We start from the raw sequence: 20,119 nt of genomic DNA on the forward strand, positions 1-20,119 counted from the left end.
TCTGATTTGGAGCACAGTGGAAGGTCTTAACCAGAAGCTCAATCGACTATGCGACAGTATCAGATGTAAATTTCACGACCTATGCTACCAAGTGTAGAGTTGTAGCATTTCCCTCAATGGGTCAGGGGTGCACTATATACAGGTGGCAGCTACTAGGGTAGGAGGATATGTGTTGCACATGGATAATTTTTAGGTTACAGAACTCCCACCTTGGGATCAGAGTCAAAGTGCCTGCCAAAATCAAAGTTACATCAGCCACAATGGTACCAGGGAATGCTCATCCCCACACTACAGATATAGAAAAGGTTAATACGATATTAGAGAAATGCAGTACTGTCCAATGAAAGGTTCTGGAATTGATATCACTTATTGAAGGTTATAATACTCAGGAAGTATTAGAAACTTGAAGTTGGTTGAAACCAGAAGTCAACAGCAACAAAATCCTAAGTTCAGATTACATTGGTTGGTTGGTTGGTTGGTTTGTTTGTTTAAAAGAGGGGGCAAGGGACCAAACTATGAGGTCATCAGTCCCTTGTTCCTAATAAAACAATGCCACAAGTGTGAGAATAAAATGGATGAAACATATAACACAAAACGGAAAGAAAGGAAAAACCACAAGAACAAAAGAAAGGCAACGAACACTAAAAGGAACAAAAGAGGACAAGAAACAACAGAGAGACACTAGAAACAGAAGAGACTAAACCAAGAAAGCAGATTACAGTGGCTGGCCGACCATGAGAATAAAAAGGAAAAGCCAGCCACTCTGCAACACATTAAAACTTCCACCCTAAAAGCACTAGGGTGGAGGACACAGAGGGACAAAGGACATACACTAAAACCTACATAGAAGTATAAAACCCACAGATAAAACTTAAAACTAAAGCTGCTGCTGAGGCATTGTCGCCCAACACCAAAGGAAGGGAGCTGGGAAAGTAAAAGTCCGCCAGAGAGCAGCTGAAAGTGAGCAGTTCAGCAAGAGGTGGATGACTGTCATTTGGGAGCCACAGCAACACAGAGGTGGGTCCTCGTGACAGCGTAGGTAATCATGCGTAAGCCACGTATGGCCAATGCGAGGGTGGCAGAGGACAGCTGGTTCCCTGTGAGATGACCACATGGAAGACTTCCTCACATTTGTCGTCTCCTTAATGATACGCAGCTTGTTGTGTGTACTGTTATGCCATTCCGTCTCGCAAAGCCTGAAAACCCTGCAATGTAAGACAGAACACAGGTCAACTTCGGAGATGCCCATCTCCAGAAGCAGTTTCCATCTCACCTGTTTGGCCAGCCTGTAGGCAAGTTCATGGCCTGGGATTCAGATGTGTCTTGGGGTCCACACAAACACCACTGAATGACAGGACCATTCCAGGGCACAGATGGACTCCTGGACAGACGCTACCAGAGGATGGCAAGGGTAGCACTGGTCGAGAGCTTGTATGTTGCTCAATGAGTCAGTACACAGGAGAAATGACACGCCAGGGCATGAGCGGATGTGCTCAAGTGCACGAGATATGGCCGCCAGCTCTGCAGTGAAAACACTGAAGCCATCTGGCAAGGAGTGCTATTCAATATGTCCTCCATGAACATACGCAAAGCCTACATGACCATCAGCCATCGAGCCATCAGTGTAAACTATGTCAGAGCCCCAGAACATGTCAAGAATCAAGAGGAAGTGACAGTAGAAAGTGGCGGGGTTAACGAATTCCTTAGGGCCATGCAAAAGGTGCAGACAAAGCTGCGGCCGAGGTGTACACCATGGAGGCATATGTGAACGGACCACAAGTAGAGGTGGTAAAGGGAAGGACTCCAGTTCGGAAAGAAGGAACCGCATGCGAACTGCAATCATTAGCCCCGACGTGGGCTGCCGATACTGGAGATGGTCTACCGAGGGCAGGAAAAGGAGACGGTAATTCGGATGCTCAGGAGAACTACAAATGTGTGCAGCATAAATGGCGAGCAGTTGTGCATGTCTGATCTACAATGGAGGGATTCCAGCCTCCACCAGTATGCTGGTCACCGGACTCATCCTAAAAGCTCCTGTTGCTAGTCAAACCCCACAGCACTTCCACTTAAGCTGACAAAGATGAGGAAGCCCCATCAATCGAGCATCAAAAACCAGTCCTAAGAATCGATATGTCTCCACTACTGTGAATGGATCATCTTGAATGTAAAGTTCTGGGTCTGGATGAATGGTACAAAGCCAACAAAAGCGCATGACACACAACTTTGCGGCTGAAAACTTGAAGCCATGGGCTAGAGCCCATGACTGCACCTTGTGAATAGCTCCCTGCAGATGCCGCTCACCAACACCAATATTGCAGCACCAGTACAAAATGTGTAGTCGGCATACAGAGAAGGTGAGACGGAGGGTGCGACAGCTGCTGCTAGACCGTTAATGGCCACTAAAAATAAAGAGACACTCAATACAGAGCCCTGCGGGACTCCATTCTCCTGGATATGGATGGAACTATGGGAGGCACCAACTTGGACATGGAAAGTACAGAGCGACAGGAAGTCCACCCCATCCTCAGACGCAGAGCTTGTAGGTAGCTGTGGTGTGGGTGCCACTGCAATTTCCTTGGTCTTAGGAGTCTTCTTTTTGGATTTCTCTTGCTGCTCCTTGGGTTTCCCTGGCTGGGAGGACTTCACTGGCTCAGCCTCTGGGACTGAGGATGAGCATGAAGCACTACTACTAACTGCTTTTGAGCTCTTCAGCCACTGGTGGGTGTCATATTTCCCACAAGCAGATACCTGGGAAGCGAGTGACCCAAAGGACTCCTTCCTAGTGAGAGAAGGAGAGAAGCCTAAGAAGACATATGCTTCTCCGGCTCAGAAGTCGGATAAGACAATGTCATACATACAGGACGCAGGCGCTCAAATTTTCTCTTAGCTGCGCTCAAATTTTCTCTTAGCCTCAGTGTAGGTCAGTCAGTCCAGGGTCTTGTACTCCATGATTTTCCTTTCTTTCTGGAGAGTCCTGCAGTCTGGCGAGCAAAGCGAATGGTGCTCTCTGCAGTTGACACAGATGGGAGGAGGGGCACATGAAGTATTGGGATGTGATGGGCATCCACAATCTTGTCATGTGATGCTGGAAGTACAACGGGAAGACACATGGCCGAACTTCCAGCACTTAAAGCACTGCATCGGATGAGGATTATAGAGCTTTACATCACAGTGGTAGACCATCATCTTGACCTTCTCGGGCAATGTATCACCCTCGAAGGCCAAGATGAAGGCACTGGTGGCAACCTGATTATCCCTCGGACCCCGGTGGACACGCTGGACAAAATGTACACCTTGCCGCTCTAAATTGTCACGCAGCTCATTGTCAGACTGCAAAGGAAGGTCCCTGTGAAATATGATACCCTGGACCATATTTAAATTCTTATGAAGCGTGATGGTTACAGAAACATCCCCCAGCTTGTCACAAGCGAGTAGCATCTGTGACTGGGCAGAGGATGCTGTTTTGATCAAGACTGACCCAGATCTCATTTTGGACAAGCCCTCCACCTCATAAACTTGTTCTCTAAATGCTCAACAAAAAACTGAGGTTTCATCACCATGAAAGCTTCCCCATCAGCTCTTGAACGTACAAGGTACCGGGGCGAATAAAATCCGCTGCCATCCTTAGCCTGACATTCCTCCCATGGTGTTGCCAGGAAGGGGAACAATTTGGGGTCATTCTTCTCTGAACTGAATTGAGCTCGTGAACGCTTAGAGACTGCTGGTGTTTCACCACCAGCAAGAGATGATGGACTACACTTCATCGTGTGTCATCCGCCCTGATGCCACTCACCCCGGCCAGGGGGCCCTCCCCACGGGCGCCACCCAGCCGCAGCAAAGGACACCTGGCAGGATGGCCATTGCCGGTAGTCCCGATGCCACAGGGGGATGGGTATCTACCCCTCGGCATACGTGGGGAGTTAAAAGCGCAGGCATCAGCGGAGCAATCCCTGTGTGGTCAGGGGGCTACAACCAACCAGGTACATGGTGATGAGAAAGTGGGCTAAAGATCTCAAGGCATGATGGACATGATGCACCATGTAAGGTGCCATTCCCCAATTGGCTCTCTTCGGGAAAATTTTGAAGAATGGAGGTCAAACCCTACAGGGGACCGTCACATAAAGGCCGAAATGTGTGAAACTTCTTTTAGTCACCTTTTACGACAGGCAGGAATAACTCGAGCCTATTCTTACCCCTGGACCTGCCGGGGGTAGTTCAGATTAGAATATTTATCATATGGAGAGGCTAGTTGCCAATGGTGGAGGCATATTTATTGCAGTTAGGAATTCAATAATATCTAGTGCAGTTATCGTGGATTCCAAATGGTAATTAATCTGGGTGAAGATAAGCATTACAGATTGGTCAAAAATGGTAATCAGATGCTTTTATAAACCACCAGGGTCAGGAGTTGTAATGGTACAGTGTTCCAGAGAGAACTTGCAGAATATCATAAATAATTTTCCTGATCATGGTGTTATAGGGGTTAACTTCAACTTGCTAAGTGTAGATTGGAGGAGGCACGTTATCGAAACTGGTGCCACAGACAGGGATTTGCGTGGTATTATTCTGAATGTCTTGAGCAAAAATTACTTCGAGCAGATAATTGAGACAACACACTTGTAAAGGTAAAATCTTGGGCATCCTGGCAACAAAAAGGCCTGAACTTGTTGAATAACTTAATGTGGAAGAAGATATCAATGATCGTAAGGTTGAGATAGAAACTGTGGCCACAGGTTTTACAAGGAATGTTACAAAAGGTTTGAAAATATTTTTGCTTAGCAGGAGTGACAGGATCTGAGTAGTCAGCATCAAATATTCGACCTGAAGATGAGGGGCTTGAAAGGAAAAAATTCGAAACATCATTCAATATGCCTCGGACAACTACATTCCTAGCTGGGTCATATGGGATAGGTATGACACACTATGATTTAATAACGATGTTAGAAAACTGCTACATAAACAAAGAGAGCTTTGTCAGAGATTCAAGAGAAGTCAGGACTCAGCAGATTAACAAAACCTGAAAGAAGCGAAAATGAACTTAAGGAAACCAATGAGCGGTGTGTTTAACAGCTTTGAAAGTAAAAGTTTGTCAACTATCTCACTAAAAACCCTAAGAGGTTTTGGGCCTACACAATATCAGTAAGTGGGTTGAAATCTATATAGTACCTCAGTGAACATACAGACACTGAAACAGAAGATAACAGGGAGCAAAACAAAATACTGAATTCTGTCTTCCAAAACTATTTACCACAATAGATCATAACACAGGCCCTCCTTTCTATCATAGCATGTATGTCAAAATGCCAGATATTGACATAGCCAATCAAGGAACAGAAAAGCAGCACAATCGATTAGTAGTTGAAAGGCATCAGGATCAGGTGAGATACCTGCAAGACTTTACAAAGATTATGCAAAAAAACTTGCTCCCATTCTATCAGCAATTTATTGTTGTTCGTAGGAGCAATGAAGGAATCCTAGCATAAAAAGCACAGTTCATTCCTGTTTTCAAGAAGGGTCATAGGACAGATGTGCATGATTATAGCCCTATATCATTGATGTCAATCTATTGTAGAATTGTGGAACACATTTTACGTTAAACAGTTACGATGTTTTTGGAGAACAAAAATGTCCTATATAAAAATCAACATGTATAACACAAACAGATATCTCGTTAAACTCTTCTCATTCTATTCCTCCATGAGATCCATAGTGATGTAGACAGCACTCAGTTTGATGCTGTGTTCCTTGACTTCAGGAAGACATTTGACACTGTCCGGCAATGCCATTTAGTGAAAAAATATGACATTACAGAGTATCGGACCAGATTTGGGACTGGATTCATGACTTCCTTACAGACAGAACTCAACGGATCACTCTTGCAAGAATAAAATCTATAGATGTAAAGGTAACTTCTGGAGTATCCCAATGAAGTGTGATGGGACATTTATGTTTCCAAATACATGATCTAGTACAAAGAATCAGAAGGCCCTTAAGACTATTTGCAGATAATATGGTTGTCTATAAGAAAGCAACACTACAAGACAGCCTCGATTTGCAAAATGACCTGCAGAGGGTTGACGAATGGTGCAGATTATGGCAGTTGACCCTGAAGAATGTAAATAAATGTAACATATTGTGTGTACATAGGAAAAGAAATCCAGTGGTGTACAACTACACTATTGATGCAAATTGCTATCTACAGTATCTATGGTAAAATATCTAGAAGTAACTATCCAGAGTGGCCTTATGCAGAATGACCACATAAAACAAACAGTAGGAACAGCAGATAGCAGATTCATAGGAAAAACCTTAAGGAAACTAAACTCATTCATGAAGGAAGTCGGATACAAGGTACTTGTTCAACTGATTCTCAAGTAATGTTCATGAATCTGGGATCCCTACCAGGTAGGACTGAAACAAGAGATAGATCTCTAACGAAGAACAGCACCTTTCAGTCATGGGATCATTTTGTCTGTGCAAGTGCATTACAGAAGGGCTCAGCAAACTCCAGTGGCAGACACTATGAGAGAAGTATTGTGCAAAACTGATAGGTTTTCTACTGAAATTTCGAGAGAGCAGTTGCCGAGAAGAGTCAGACAAGTTATCACTTCCTCCCATATACTCCAGTCATTTCTCCCACATGCCATTTGCAAGTGGTAGAGGAAAGGAGGAGCAGTTACTGGTACCAGACGTACCTCTGCTACACATCGCTAGGTGGCTACCAGAGTATGGTGCAGATACAGAAAAATGTCATAATTCTTGGGCATAAAATATGTCCCATAATTCTGTACAATGATCTAGGCCTGTAACTATGTGCTTCAGTGCTATGACCCTTCTTGCAAACAGACCTTTTTTTTTTTTCCTCCAGTTGTTGGGTACCATTTGTTGCTCCAGCAAACTACGATGAGCTGCTGCTAGAAATAGAGCAAGTTCTTTTGTGTAATATAGAAACTTACAGGTATCTCATTCGGCCCCGATGCCATTCCACTATTAAGTGATTGTAGTTTCTTTTCTATTCTGCAGTTACCTCACTATCTGGTACTTCGACATTCTCACAATGATTCAAAGGAGGGACCGTATCGCGATCTTCTGCAATGAAACAATTTTGGAAGACCAAATTCAGTATTTCAACCCTCTCTCTGCTACCTTTTGTTTTGGTGCCTGTATGGTCACAGGGATTAAATAGACGATTTCAAACCACTTACTGATTTAACGTAAGATTGTAATCTCTTACGGCTTTAAGCCAGATCAGTTGACAAAATTTTACTTTCAGTCGTGGAACGCGTCTCTCATTGCTCTCCTTATGCCCACTTGCACTTCATTTTAGATTATGTTTGCCTGCTAGATTTTGACTTCTCTTGAATCTGTGATGAAGCTCTCTTTGTTTGTGTAGCAGTTTTCTGATGTGAGTATTAAAACAGGGTGGGTCTTTACCATCTCTTACGGCATTTCTCAGAACGTACTTGTCTAAGGCATAATTAATGATGCTTTTGAATGTTTTTCATTTCTGCTCCACATCTCTGTCCTCAGCACTAGATATCTGATATTGACAACTCGAGTACTCTGCAATTTGTATCCTCTCACTCTTGCGGAGTAAGAATATTTTTATACCTTTCTTAACATTTCTTGTAATAGCTGTAGTCATAATTTCTACACAACCTTATGGTCAATGATACCTTCCTCTACATTAAGTTATTCGGTAAGTTCATGTCTGTTTGCTTTTAGGTGGTATTTCACCAAGTTGGTTCCCTAATTATCTGCTCGAAGAAATTCTCAGACAAAACATTCAGAATAATGTCACACAAATCAATGACCTGTCTCTGGCACCAGTTTTAATAACATGACTCTAAAAAAAAAAAAAAAAAAAGAAGGAAGGAAGGAAGGATGGAAAAGAACACCTTGTGTGTGCCACACATGCTCTGCTACCCTATTACCAAGTTCCTGCATGTAGTACACACCTGACACCCAACATGTAAGTGCATTCCAACCACCAGCTCTCTCACATTTTTTTCACATGAAAAACTTTAAAATTTTGACAAGAGTAAAACATTTTGAGCAAGAACAATAAATTAAACTGCAGAACTGAAGAATCTCAATACTTACTGCAAGTATTATTCAAACCCAACTGTAACGATAATAACCTAGTATCACTTACTTTTCTTTTCATACCTAATTGAGTTTTAACTTTTGTGAAACAAAATTCAGAACTGAGATGAACTCTAACTATATGGTGGTTCCACTAAACCATTCATCAAACAATAAAATATTGGCTAAAGTCAAAAAACTAGAACAATAGTGTATATAAACTTGCTTGGAAATCTTTGCTATCAAGTATCTTAACTTCAAGGGTGTAAGCTTTGTAAAAATTTATTTTCAATGAAAAATATTTTATTTTGTTGCTTTTGAAAGAACTGTGTACTCTCATTTTATCAGGTAATTTAATTAACATGTGCCAAAACAATTTTCTGCATATTCTGTTTTCAATTTGTTGCCTTACATGCAAGGGACAGCTGAGTTTATATCCCAAAATACCAGTTTATGAATGCTGCTTACAGCCTTTACCCTCACAGGAAAAAACACTTTTTCTTCAACGTGAAGTTTGAGGGAATATCATTTAAAACTATCCCGCCAAAAGTAAACAACCAACAGAAAGAATTGACTGTTTAGTCAAAATAGTTTCATAGAAGGGTAGCTCGTTAACAGGATGTATACAGATCTTAACCAGGAATTTTACTGAGCAATCAAAGCCAACAGCATCTATAATAGCATATAGATCCCACTGTACACTCATGGAGTAGTTTCTTAGCATTTAAAACACCAACATGATAATGAACAGCAAAAAAAAATTATTTATCAGTAACTACTACACAATACCAATAATAATAAAAGAGAAATTGCTACTCACCACACAGCTGAGATGCTGAGTCACAGAGAGGCACAACAAAAAGCCTGACACAAATAAATAAAGCTTTCAGCCATTAAGGCCTTCATCAACAATAGACGTAGACACAAGATGCGCACGTGTGATCGCAGTCTCAGGCAACTGAAACCACACTGCAAGCAGCAGCACCACCACCACCACCACCACCACCACCACCACCACCACTTGCCTGAGACTGCAGTGGTGTGTGTGTGTGTGTGTGTGTGTGTGTGTGTGTGTGTGTGTGTGTGTGTGTGTGTGTGTGTGTGTGTATTGTTGACAAGGGCCTTAATGGCTGAAAGCTTTATTTATTTGTGACAGTCTTTTTGTTGTACCTATCTGCGACTCAGCATCTCCACTATATGGTTAGTAGCAACTTTCCTTTCATAATACTGTTACGTTCCATCCTGGATTTTCCATTGTTTGACACAATAATAATAGAAATATATACTGTCATTCTCAATTTTGCTGCCAAATTGCAATGCACAACATTGTTTCAGCAGTGTTTTATCAATTGTAGTGCACTTGCAGCAACAGTAACAGTAAAGGAATATCTTCAAATATTTGTTACAATATATGACTACTGTTATACAGCTAATTGTCCGCAGCTTGTGGTCTCGCGGTAGCGTTCTCGCTTCACGACCATGGGGTCCTGGGTTCAATTCCCGGGAGGATCAGGAATTTTCACCTGCCTCGAGATGACTGGGTGTTGTGTTGGTCTTCATCATCATCATTCATCCCCATTACGGTTGGAGGAAGGCAATGGCAAACCACCTCCACTAGGACCTTGCCCAGTACGGCGGTGCAGGTCTCCCGCATCGTTCCCCTACGCTCTGTCAAGGAGTATGGGACTTCATCATACAACTTATTGTTGTAAAAAATTCCTGTTATTTTCTAAAAAATGCTTGATTACAGTAAAACCTCTACTTGCACATAACAGGATGCTGCAGAAATTGAAAGTAAAAGTTGCCTCTCTTAAAATCAAAAGAGCCACAAATAGCCATTCAGACCACAAAACTGAAGAAATAAAAGAAGGTTACTGTCCCATATTAATGTCTTTCCAAGATATTTATAGCTTGAATTCTCGTTCTTCATGTTTCACTTTTCCTCACTACCTTTATTCCAACACCAACAGAGTAAAACAGAAAGATAATTAGGTAAAACATTGTCTCTTCAGTTTCATAAATGACTTCATGCTGATCCAAAAATAAGAAACAAAGGCGCGTACCAACAATGACATTCAAAGAAAATGATGAGAAGCTACATCAACAACTAATTGCATCCGGGCACTGTGTTCGCAGTTGTTATAATGAATAATTATTTTCAAAATGAGCTCCGGAAAATAATGAAGATAAGTGAGCAGGAATTTTAGGAACTTTAAATCAATTTACCAAAGTAGTAGTAGTAGTAGTAGTAGTAGTAGTAGTAGTGGTGGTGGTGGTGGTGGTGGTGGTGGTAGTAGTAGTAGTAGTAGTAGTAAAGGAAACTTCTTGTCTTTTAAAACACTGAAATTAGTATGCAAATTATGAGTAATTTCAGTAAGGAAAAGGTGTCATAACTGAGAACAGTAAATTCTTCACAACATTGAAGGCAGTAAAGGTCTGTAGTTACTGCAGTTTTCAGCTTATGAAGAACCTTGAAGAAAATGTTATACTGACACACACAAATAGTATAAGCTCAGAAAATGTTCTTTTGAAACACAACTGGCTCATTCTTCACACCAAGCAAAGAGTGCTGTGTACAAAAGATCTCTAGCTGATTGGCTTTTGACACCAATCCACACAAATGGCTTCTAATTAAACGGCAGGGCTATGGAGTATTGTCTCAACTACTCAATTGGATATGTGACTGTCAGAAATGACACAGTTCATAGTAATCAAAGGGAAGTCATCAGATGAAATGTAAATGGTATCTTGTATTCCCTGAGAAGGTATTATAGGCCCTCTGCTTGTTCTTAATCTATATAAATGATTTAGGAGACTATCTGAGCAGCCCTATTAGATTTTTTGTCGTTTATGTTTCCATTTACAATATTGTAAAGTTATCAGAAGGGCAAAATGACTTACAAACTGATTTAGACAAGATATCTGCATGGTGGGAAAAGTAGAACCCGACTTTAAAATAACAAAAAGTGCGAGGTACTCCACACCAGTATTTTAAAAAATCTCATTACACAATAAATCACATAAATTTAAAGATTGTCAATTCAACTAAATAACTAGGAATTAAAATTATAAACAACTTAAAACGGAACCATCACACACAAAATGTTGTGGGGAAGACAAACCAAAGACTGTATTTTATTGGCAGAACACTTAAAAAGTGTTACAAATATAATAGTTAGACTGCCTACAATGCGCTACCCCATTCTCTTCTCCAGTTTGCTGTGTGGTATGTGATCCTTACCGGACAGGACGGATGAAGGACAAAGTTCAAGGAAAGGGAGCTCATTTTTTGTTATTGAGAAATGGGAAGAGAGTGTCGTAGATAAGATAAACGAGTCAGGGTATCAATCATTATAACAAAGGGTGTCTTTCTGTGGTGAGATCTTATCACAAAAGTTCAATCACCAGACTTTCCCTTCTGAATGCCAAATTTTTTTTTCACTCCCACCTACAAAGGGAAAAATGACTGTTCTAATAAAATGAGAGAAATCAGAACTCGCATGCAGAGATACTGGTGTACTTTTTCACACATGCTACTCGAGAGTGCAATGGTAGTCAAACAGTCTGAAAGTGGTTCTATTAACCCCGGGCCAAAGACTTAAGTGTGAATTGTGATTTAATCATGTAGATGTATAGTTTTGATAGTTTTTAGTACCAATAAAAATAGGAAAATTCTGCAGTCTTAGTTACAGTTTCTGTTCACAGAAGTAAGATCCACTATAGCATTACTATTTGAGCAGATAGCTTCGCACTTAACTTCAGCATGCTGATCGATATCACCTCCAATTCTTGACGGAAATGTTGCTGTTTATCCAACCAGGCAATCACACTCTTACTTCCTTTCAAAGTGTTCGTACAATATTTAGACAGTGAAGCACAGGATTCTGTGCTTGTGAACAATATGGTGATGTTTACATTAATATAAAACTTACTTTCCTGTTCTAGGGACATTCTTTTCAGTAGATTAAGAGAATGAAAGTGACACACATTATTCTTTCCAGAAGATTAACAGAACGTGATTCAAGTTACAGTGAATGTCAATATTCATCATTTGTTGTTCCAGTTACGGAAGCAGAAGTTAGCACAGTCTGCAGCTGACACTTAGCTGTCTATACCTATCAACACAACAAAGAGAAAAATTCTTGAGAAAGTCAGGTATAAAAGTTTAGTGCTGGATCTGCGTAAGGTTTTCACACAAACAAAGACAATGGAATAAGGTAAAAACTGAAACCAACCTACATGCACCACAAATAGCAGCAAAGAATTAATAACATAATTGAAACTTCATTCTCGGCACTAAGGTCCTAGAAGCCAGTGGGAAGAGTTGAAATCAGGCATTTTACAGGCACCATTACAGACATATGAGTACCAAGAAATTTGAGAATCGAAGGTCACTGGAATACTAAGGTAACACTACGTTTAAGTGCCATTTCCAAATCGTAGGTCTCTTTCAGTTTACTCATGTATTCTCATTTTTAGATTATGATAACGGCAGGCATTGTGTATGGAATCTTTTTCAAGCTCTACCACAAAAGGAAATGACATGAGTCTCAGTAAGAACTTAATGAATCACATCCTAAGTGCGTAAAAAATAGGATAGTTATACTTTCAAAGATATATTTTAGAAGGAAACTTAAAATTATTATTAATTTGTCAAAATCTGTTAACAAATTAAATAGCAGCACTTAACTGAATATAGTTAAAACTTTCTGATTTCTACAGTGTAGCATCTAGGATAGACCTTATATCAAGAATTGAAAGTGTGAGACACAAAGTTAATCAGACATGTTCTTTGCGCACTCTTCTGTGCTAGTTGCAGCACCATAGTTACTATTAACAATGAAAAAGTTATCAATTACCAAAACCAAACCATACCTGTACAGAGTTATATGGCACCACAACAATCTTTTTTTCCCCGCATACAATCTAAGTGAATATGGTACTGGAGATACATTCAAAAAGAAACATAAAATGACTGTCTATAAAACTGTCTGATGATCTGCTCAGAATTTTTAAAGATGTTTCTGAAAATATTAACTAGTGTCATCTCTTTTCAGGTTGGATGCATTTCTCTTGGGAAAATACACATGGGAGAATTAAAAGGTAATCTAAAAACATGAGACAAAATACCAACAGTAAGAAAAGATTTATTCATTGTCAATGTAGTGCAGTTCTGACACATAATTACCTACATTTCAGTTCATATGCCATTACATTTACTTGTTAAATGTTATGTGATAGAGTATTCTACTGTCATATTTTCAGAAACTAGAACCCCATAATTTCCCATGTTAATATGAATATTTTAATTACAAGCATGTTATACTTCCAATGCAAGTATTTACCATTAGGTATGCTGTACTACATATTTTGCTGACAACTGAACACCTGCGTCATAAAATTCACGTTATCAAAAATATTTTCACTTACTTTAGTACTTCTAAGAAATTTTTGAGCATGCAAACCATATTATAACAATTCTCACATTTCACAGTGTGTGAGCAGTATTAACTCTGAACTTTTTCTTGAGCACTTTCTTACTTTCTACTCTTGAAATGGCAGTAGTATGAAGACTTTTTGTCACTAGTGCTTTGTTTCTGCTTTCTGCCACCCTTGGTGATCAAACATTACTGGGTGCACTACAAATTTAGAGGCCACTGTAGTGAATGCCATCTTACAATGCAGGTTTCTGTGTGGTGAAATGAATGAAAAATTAGTTCTAGTAAGGCCACTACTACAGCTCACCAGAAAAGAGGCCATAGGTTTCATAAATGTTTTGTACGAAGAGCAAAGCACAGTTACAGTAGTGGTATACCTTGATAAAGGTAGGTCTTGCTTTCTCTGCTCCCCACATTCTTCTCTATTAGAGCTCAAGTAAGAGTGCAAACATAGTACACAACATAGACACTTATAATTTATACAACTTTGTAGAATAAGTACACAGTACATTTGGAAATACTTTATTACAATTTATAAAAAGTAATACCAGTGTAACTGACATTTAGTAACTCTGTGCTGTACTATAAATTTCTCCTTGGTAATACCTGTCTTTGGTATTGAAATGTGTTCTGTGCTGACACTGTGCCTTCAGATGATTAATCATTTTTGTAACTCCCCTGCACAATCAAGGAAGCAGTGTATGATAAAAAGATATATCTGAAAACTACTAGAAGTCTCAGATACAATTCTTGTTTTTGGTCTTTTACATATGCAATGCTGTCATTATACAATTTGTAAAAGGACAAAAGAGCAAGTAGCACTATTCTGAAGTTTAGCTCAAATAGTTTCCAATTCAGGTGGAATTGAAATCTTCTTCAATGCTGCAAATTTCTTGAGAGCTTCGTATTTGACATGGAGCTGCTCTACTTCAACACGCATACGACGATTCTCCTCTTGCATTGCTTCCATATCTCTGTATTCTTGGGTCTTCTCTGATTCAAGTTCATCCTTTTGTTCAATACGTTTAATGCGGCAGCTACAGAAAATTAAACAACAACTCATTAACTGTAAAGAGGATTGTTTTATTTCTGCAGTGCACTACTTCATCTGACAAGAAAATTACAGCAAAAGCATAATATGAACACTATAAACAGAGAAACGAATGTGGTTTTCATGTCCTCATGGCATATTAATTGAGCCATAAAATTATGAGAATTCAACCATAACCATGTTTTGCTCCAAAACATCTAGCCACCTTCAAAGCAAGTTGGACAGACTGGCGATAAAGCCCTCTCATGTGCCTTATAAACCATTCGGATGAGCCAAGTGTGCATGAGCACATGGCAGATCATGATGGAAGTTATACAATACACAGCAGTGATGCAGCCATCGGGGAGGGGGGGCAGGGGGGGGGGCGCATCACCTGGGCAGAATTACAGACTACCTAGCTGACGCGTAGTGAAATTGAAAGACATAAAGGGCGATCAAAAAGTTTCTGTTTGAAGGCATTGCTGCAGTGCATATGCAATGTAGTGCAACTCCAGAGCGAGTATATAAACACCAACATATAGGCAAGGGATTAGTTTACCTTAGTCAGATGTACGCAAACATCGCAGTACCAACATCCTGCAAGACATCACTCAAGTGAAAACTAACCCTTTTGCAGAGATGTAGTTACACCAACTCCAGTGGGGACAATCAAGCACCTGCCCTGCAGTCCAGATCTCTCCCCAAGCGATTATCATGCCTTTGATCCCTTCAAAAAGGCCTTGAAGGGCTCATGATTCCCATTAGAAAAGGATGTGCAGCAGACCGTTACAGACTACTTCACGCAGTAAGACACAATGTTTTAGCAAATGGGTACCTTCAACCTGATGTGTTCGTGCGATCATCATTGCAATGTCCAGGTGATTTTGCCAGAGTGGCTTACCAATTCTGGACTATATGGCCCTTGAACAAAAACTTTTCATTGCCTCACATAATTTTTTTTTCAATGATTCAACAAAAAAAGTGATGCGCACTATCGATATGTCAACAAGGACATATAACAATAGCACTATCAGCTATCACCTATCCCTACTTTAGCCAAGACCGACTATTGTACATTGTTGACCTTACTAGAGTTCAGTTGTTCTTTTGTTAATCAGTTCAGTTCTTACTTGTAGTTTAATTTAATGTAAGTGCTGCCGTTTATTGTTTTTGTGCTGTGTGCTGTTCTGAAAGTTCCTAACTTTGGAAAAATTTGTAACAAGAAAGAAGAGGAAAACCTATTTTGATTCATTCAGTTATGAAAGGCTAAGTTGAAAATATATACGCACTACTATAACAGCCTTATTACCTATCTATAGCAGTTTAATTTAGCACTGGTGGTGTTATTTGGAAGCTGGAACAACTCTTCGGCTGCAATACTTCAGTATTTTACAACACAGTGGAGTGGTAAACATATTACAAATAACACTAAAATCAGTGCATAAAAACACACTTTTATTTGCCTGCGTGGCCCAGAAATCTTGTTGATCAACAAAAATATGACCCAAACAGTGACTGTTATATTTTTTAAAAATGCTCAAAATTCCATTATTTAGGGCCCAAATGGTAAAATAACGTCCAATGTAGTCACCCAGGCAGTAATCAAATTATGAAAACCGATTCACATACGGGATGATGGGGAACAGTTTGTGGACTTCATTTCTAAAATACAGACACAAAAAAAGTTTTGCATCACCTCAGTTTTGAGAGTTCCGGAACCTGTACAGAAAACTGATGTAGAGATCAACATAAACATCATTTCCACCCTTTTTATTGCTCATGAAAACCACACACTGCATGTTGTACCACCACACAGTGAGACCTTCAGAGGTGGAGGTCCAGATTGCTGTACACACCGGTACCTCTAATACCCAGTAGCATGTCCTCTTGTACTGTTTTTTTTTTTTTGGGGTTTAAGGGCGCTCAACTACTGAGGTCATTAGCGCCCAGTCACAATTGTTAGAGCACATAGTATCTAGTAAAACTCAAGGGGGGGGGGGGGGGGGGGGGGAGGGGACACCAGAAAGTTCTTACAAAGATTCAGATAAAATAAGTGAAAGAGTTAGATGTCTTTGGACAATCCAGTCAAAGTAATGAAACGATAAACACGAGCAGCTGCTCGAGCGTCATCCGCTAAAATATCCTGTAAAGTAGATGGCAGAGACAGGACAACACGAGATCGACTAAAACGGGGACACGACAAGAAAACATGGCGCACTGTTAATGCATGACCACAAGGGCACTGCGGGGCTGGGTCACCGGAGAGCAGGTAGCGGTGGCTAAACCGGCAATGCCCGATCCGCAACCTGGTCAGAAGGACCTCTTCTCGCCGAGATGGTCGGGAGGAGGTTGTCCAAGCAGTTGGGAACGGTTTTACTGCCCAGAGCTTGTTTCCTTGAAGTGAGGACCAAGTATCCCACCACATGGACACAAGCCTCTTACAAACAACCCCACTAACGTCAGATGACGGGACACAATGGGAGGCTGGCCGAGGCAGGAGGCCTGCAGCCTTGGCTGCAGCATCAGCAGCCTCATTCCCAGGCACTCCTACATGGCCGGGAACCCACAGAAAGCTGACAGGAGAGCCACCCTCAGCGAAAGAATGGAGGGACTGCTGGATCCGTTGCACCAAGGGATGGACCGGATATGGAGCTCCAAGGCTCTGAAGAGCACTGATTGAATCAGAGCAGAGTACATATGATGAATGGCGGTGGCAGCGGGCATACTGAACGGCCTGATGGAGAGCAAAAAGCTCGGCCGTAAAGCTGGAACACTGGTCGAGGAGCCGGTATTTAAAGGTGACGGCCCCGACGACAAAGGCACAGCCGACACCATCGTCAGTTTTGGAGCCATCAGTGTAAATAAAGGTGTGACTGGCAAGTCGCACACGAAGTTCGACAAACCGTGAGCAATACAGTGCAGCCGGAGTACCCTCCTTCGGGAGCGAGCTGAGGTCGAGATAAACATGAACCGGAGCCTGGAGCCAAGGTGGTGTCAGGCTCTCACCCTCTATGAAGGTGGTAGGGAGGGCAAAATCCAATTGTCGACGCAGGCGACGAAAGCGGACTCCAGGGGGCAGCAGGGCAGACACATACAACCCATACCGACGGTCGAGAGAATCGGCGAAGAAGGACTGATAAGAGGGGTGGTCAGGCATTGACAACAGCCGGCAGGCATACCGACAAAGCAGTACGTCACGCCGGTAGGTCAATGGTAATTCGGCAGCTTCAGCATAAAGACTCTCGACGGGACTAGTGTATAAAGCTCCGGTCGCAAGACGTAACCCCCTATGGTGGATGGAGTTGAGACGGCGTAAGAGGGATGGCCGAGCAGACGAGTAGATGAGGCTCCCATAATCCAGCTTTGAACGGACTATGGACCGATACAAGCGAAGCAGGACAGTGCGATCCGCTCCCCAAGATGAACCACTAAGAACTCTGAGGACATTAAGGGAATGTGTACAACGGGCAGCCAAATAAGAGACGTGCGGAGACCAACAAAGTTTCCTGTCCAGTGTGAGCCCTAGAAACTTAGTTGTTTCCGCGAATGGGAGAACAACGGGACCGAGATGTAAGGATGGCGGAAGGAACGCTTTATATCGCCAAAAGTTGATGCAAACCGTCTTCTCTTCAGAGAACCGGAAGCCATTTGCCACACTCCATGAGTATAGGCTGTCTAGACAATGCTGAAGGCAGCGCTCCAGGAGGCATGTTTGCTGGGCACTGCAGTAGATCGCGAAGTCATCGACAAAAAGAGAGCCTGAGACATTAGGTGGAATGCAATCCATAATTGGATTGATCGCTATGGCAAAAAGGGCTACGCTCAAGACGGAGCCCTGAGGCACTCCGTTCTCCTGGAGGAAGATGTCGGACAATACAGAACCCACACCTACCCCGAACTGTCGAACTGTTAAAAAGGAATCAATAAAAATGGGCAGGCGACAGCGTAGACCCCACCTGTGCATAGTGCGGAGGATACCTCCTCTCCAACAGGTATCATACGCCTTCTCCAAATCGAAGAACACGGCGACCGTTTGGCGCTTTCGCAAAAAGTTGTTCATGATGAATGTCGACAAGGTCACAAGGTGGTCAACAGCGGAGCGGCGGCGACGAAAGCCGCATTGAACATTGGTAAGTAGCCGTCGAGATTCAAGAATCCAAACTAACCAAGCATTAACCGTGCGCTCCATCACCTTATAGACACAGCTTGTAAGAGAAATGGGGCGGTAACTAGAAGGAAGGTGTCTATCCTTCCCGGGTTTGGGTATAGGAACAACGACGGCGTCACGCCAACGCATGGGGACTTGACCTTCGGTCCAGACGCGATTGTAGGTACGAAGAAGGAAGCTTTTGCCTGCTGGAGAAAGGTGTGCCAGCATCTGAATGTGAATGGCATCTGGCCCCGGAGCAGAGGACCGGGACAGTACAAGTGCACGTTCGAGTTCCCGCATAGTACAGGGGGCATTATAATTTTCCAGATTCAGCGAGTGGAGGGAAGGTTGCCGAGCCTCTTCTGCCTCTTTCCTGGGAAAGAAGGCAGGGTGGTAATGGGCGGAGCTTGAAACCTCCGCGAAGAAGCGGCCAAAGGCGTTGGAGATATCCACAGGATCAACAAGGACCTCATCACCTGAAGTAAGGCCAGGTACCGAGGAGTTGGCCTTAATGCCCGACAGCCGGCGCAGGCCACCCCATACGACAGAAGAGGGAGTAAAACTGTTAAAGGAGCTGGTGAAAGAGGCCCAACAAGCTCTTTTGCTGTCTTTGATGACTCTACGGCATTGCGCTCGGAGTCGTTTGTATCCAATAAAATTCGCCAACGTAGGATGGCGGCGAAAGGTACGTAAAGCACGTCGTCGAGCACGGATAGCATCTCGACAAGCCTCATTCCACCAGGGGATGGAAACGCGACGTGAAGAAGAGGCAGTACGAGGAATGGAACGTTCGGCAGCATTGATGATAACAGCTGTGAGGTATTCGACCTGACTGTCACAACTGAGAAAATCGTGGTCCGGAAAGGTCGCCAGGGAGTAGTGAAGTCCCCAGTCAGCTTTCGGTATGTTCCAGCTCGAAGGACGTGGGGATGGGGTGTGGTGCAGGAGACGAACGACACAGGGGAAGTGGTCGCTCGAATAGGTGTCAGAAAGGACATACCACTCGAACCGACGGGCAAGAGTGCTAGAACAGAACGAGAGGTCCAAGTGGGAGTACGTATGAGTAGAGTCCGAGAGGAAAGTCGGGGCGCCAGTATTGAGGCAGACAAGATTGAGATGGTTGAAGACATCCACCAAGAGGGAGCCTCTCTGACAGGATGCAGGAGAGCCCCAAAGGGGATGATGGGCATTGAAGTCGCCAAACAATAAAAACGGCGGAGGAAGCTGAACAATCAGGTGCATCATGTCAGCCCGACTAACTGCGGATGACGATGGAGTGTAGACGGTACAAACAGAAAAAGTAAAGGCAGAAAGAGTAATACGGACAGCTATTGCTTGGAGTGGGGTGGTCAATGGGAGGGGATGGTAATAGACATTGTCCCGAACGAGCAACATGACCCCACCATGAGCTGGAAT

At 42.4% G+C, this 20,119-nt stretch overlaps 1 protein-coding gene across 2 annotated transcripts in view; it reads right to left on the reverse strand.

The window, feature by feature from the left end:
- Positions 1 to 13,216: 13,216 nt before the first annotated feature.
- LOC126248288 (transcription factor MafG-like) overlaps positions 13,217 to 20,119 on the reverse strand; it is a 35,191-nt gene continuing 28,288 nt past the window's right edge. For both annotated transcript variants that reach the window (XM_049949138.1, XM_049949139.1), the window contains exon 3: positions 13,217 to 14,560. In XM_049949138.1, the coding sequence (XP_049805095.1) occupies positions 14,362 to 14,560 (199 nt within the window). In that variant the 3' untranslated portion in view covers positions 13,217 to 14,361. The remainder of the gene's footprint in view (positions 14,561 to 20,119) is intronic.

This window comes from Schistocerca nitens, chromosome 3 (genome assembly GCF_023898315.1).
Source record: "Schistocerca nitens isolate TAMUIC-IGC-003100 chromosome 3, iqSchNite1.1, whole genome shotgun sequence".
Classification (NCBI taxonomy): Eukaryota; Metazoa; Arthropoda; class Insecta; order Orthoptera; family Acrididae; genus Schistocerca; species Schistocerca nitens.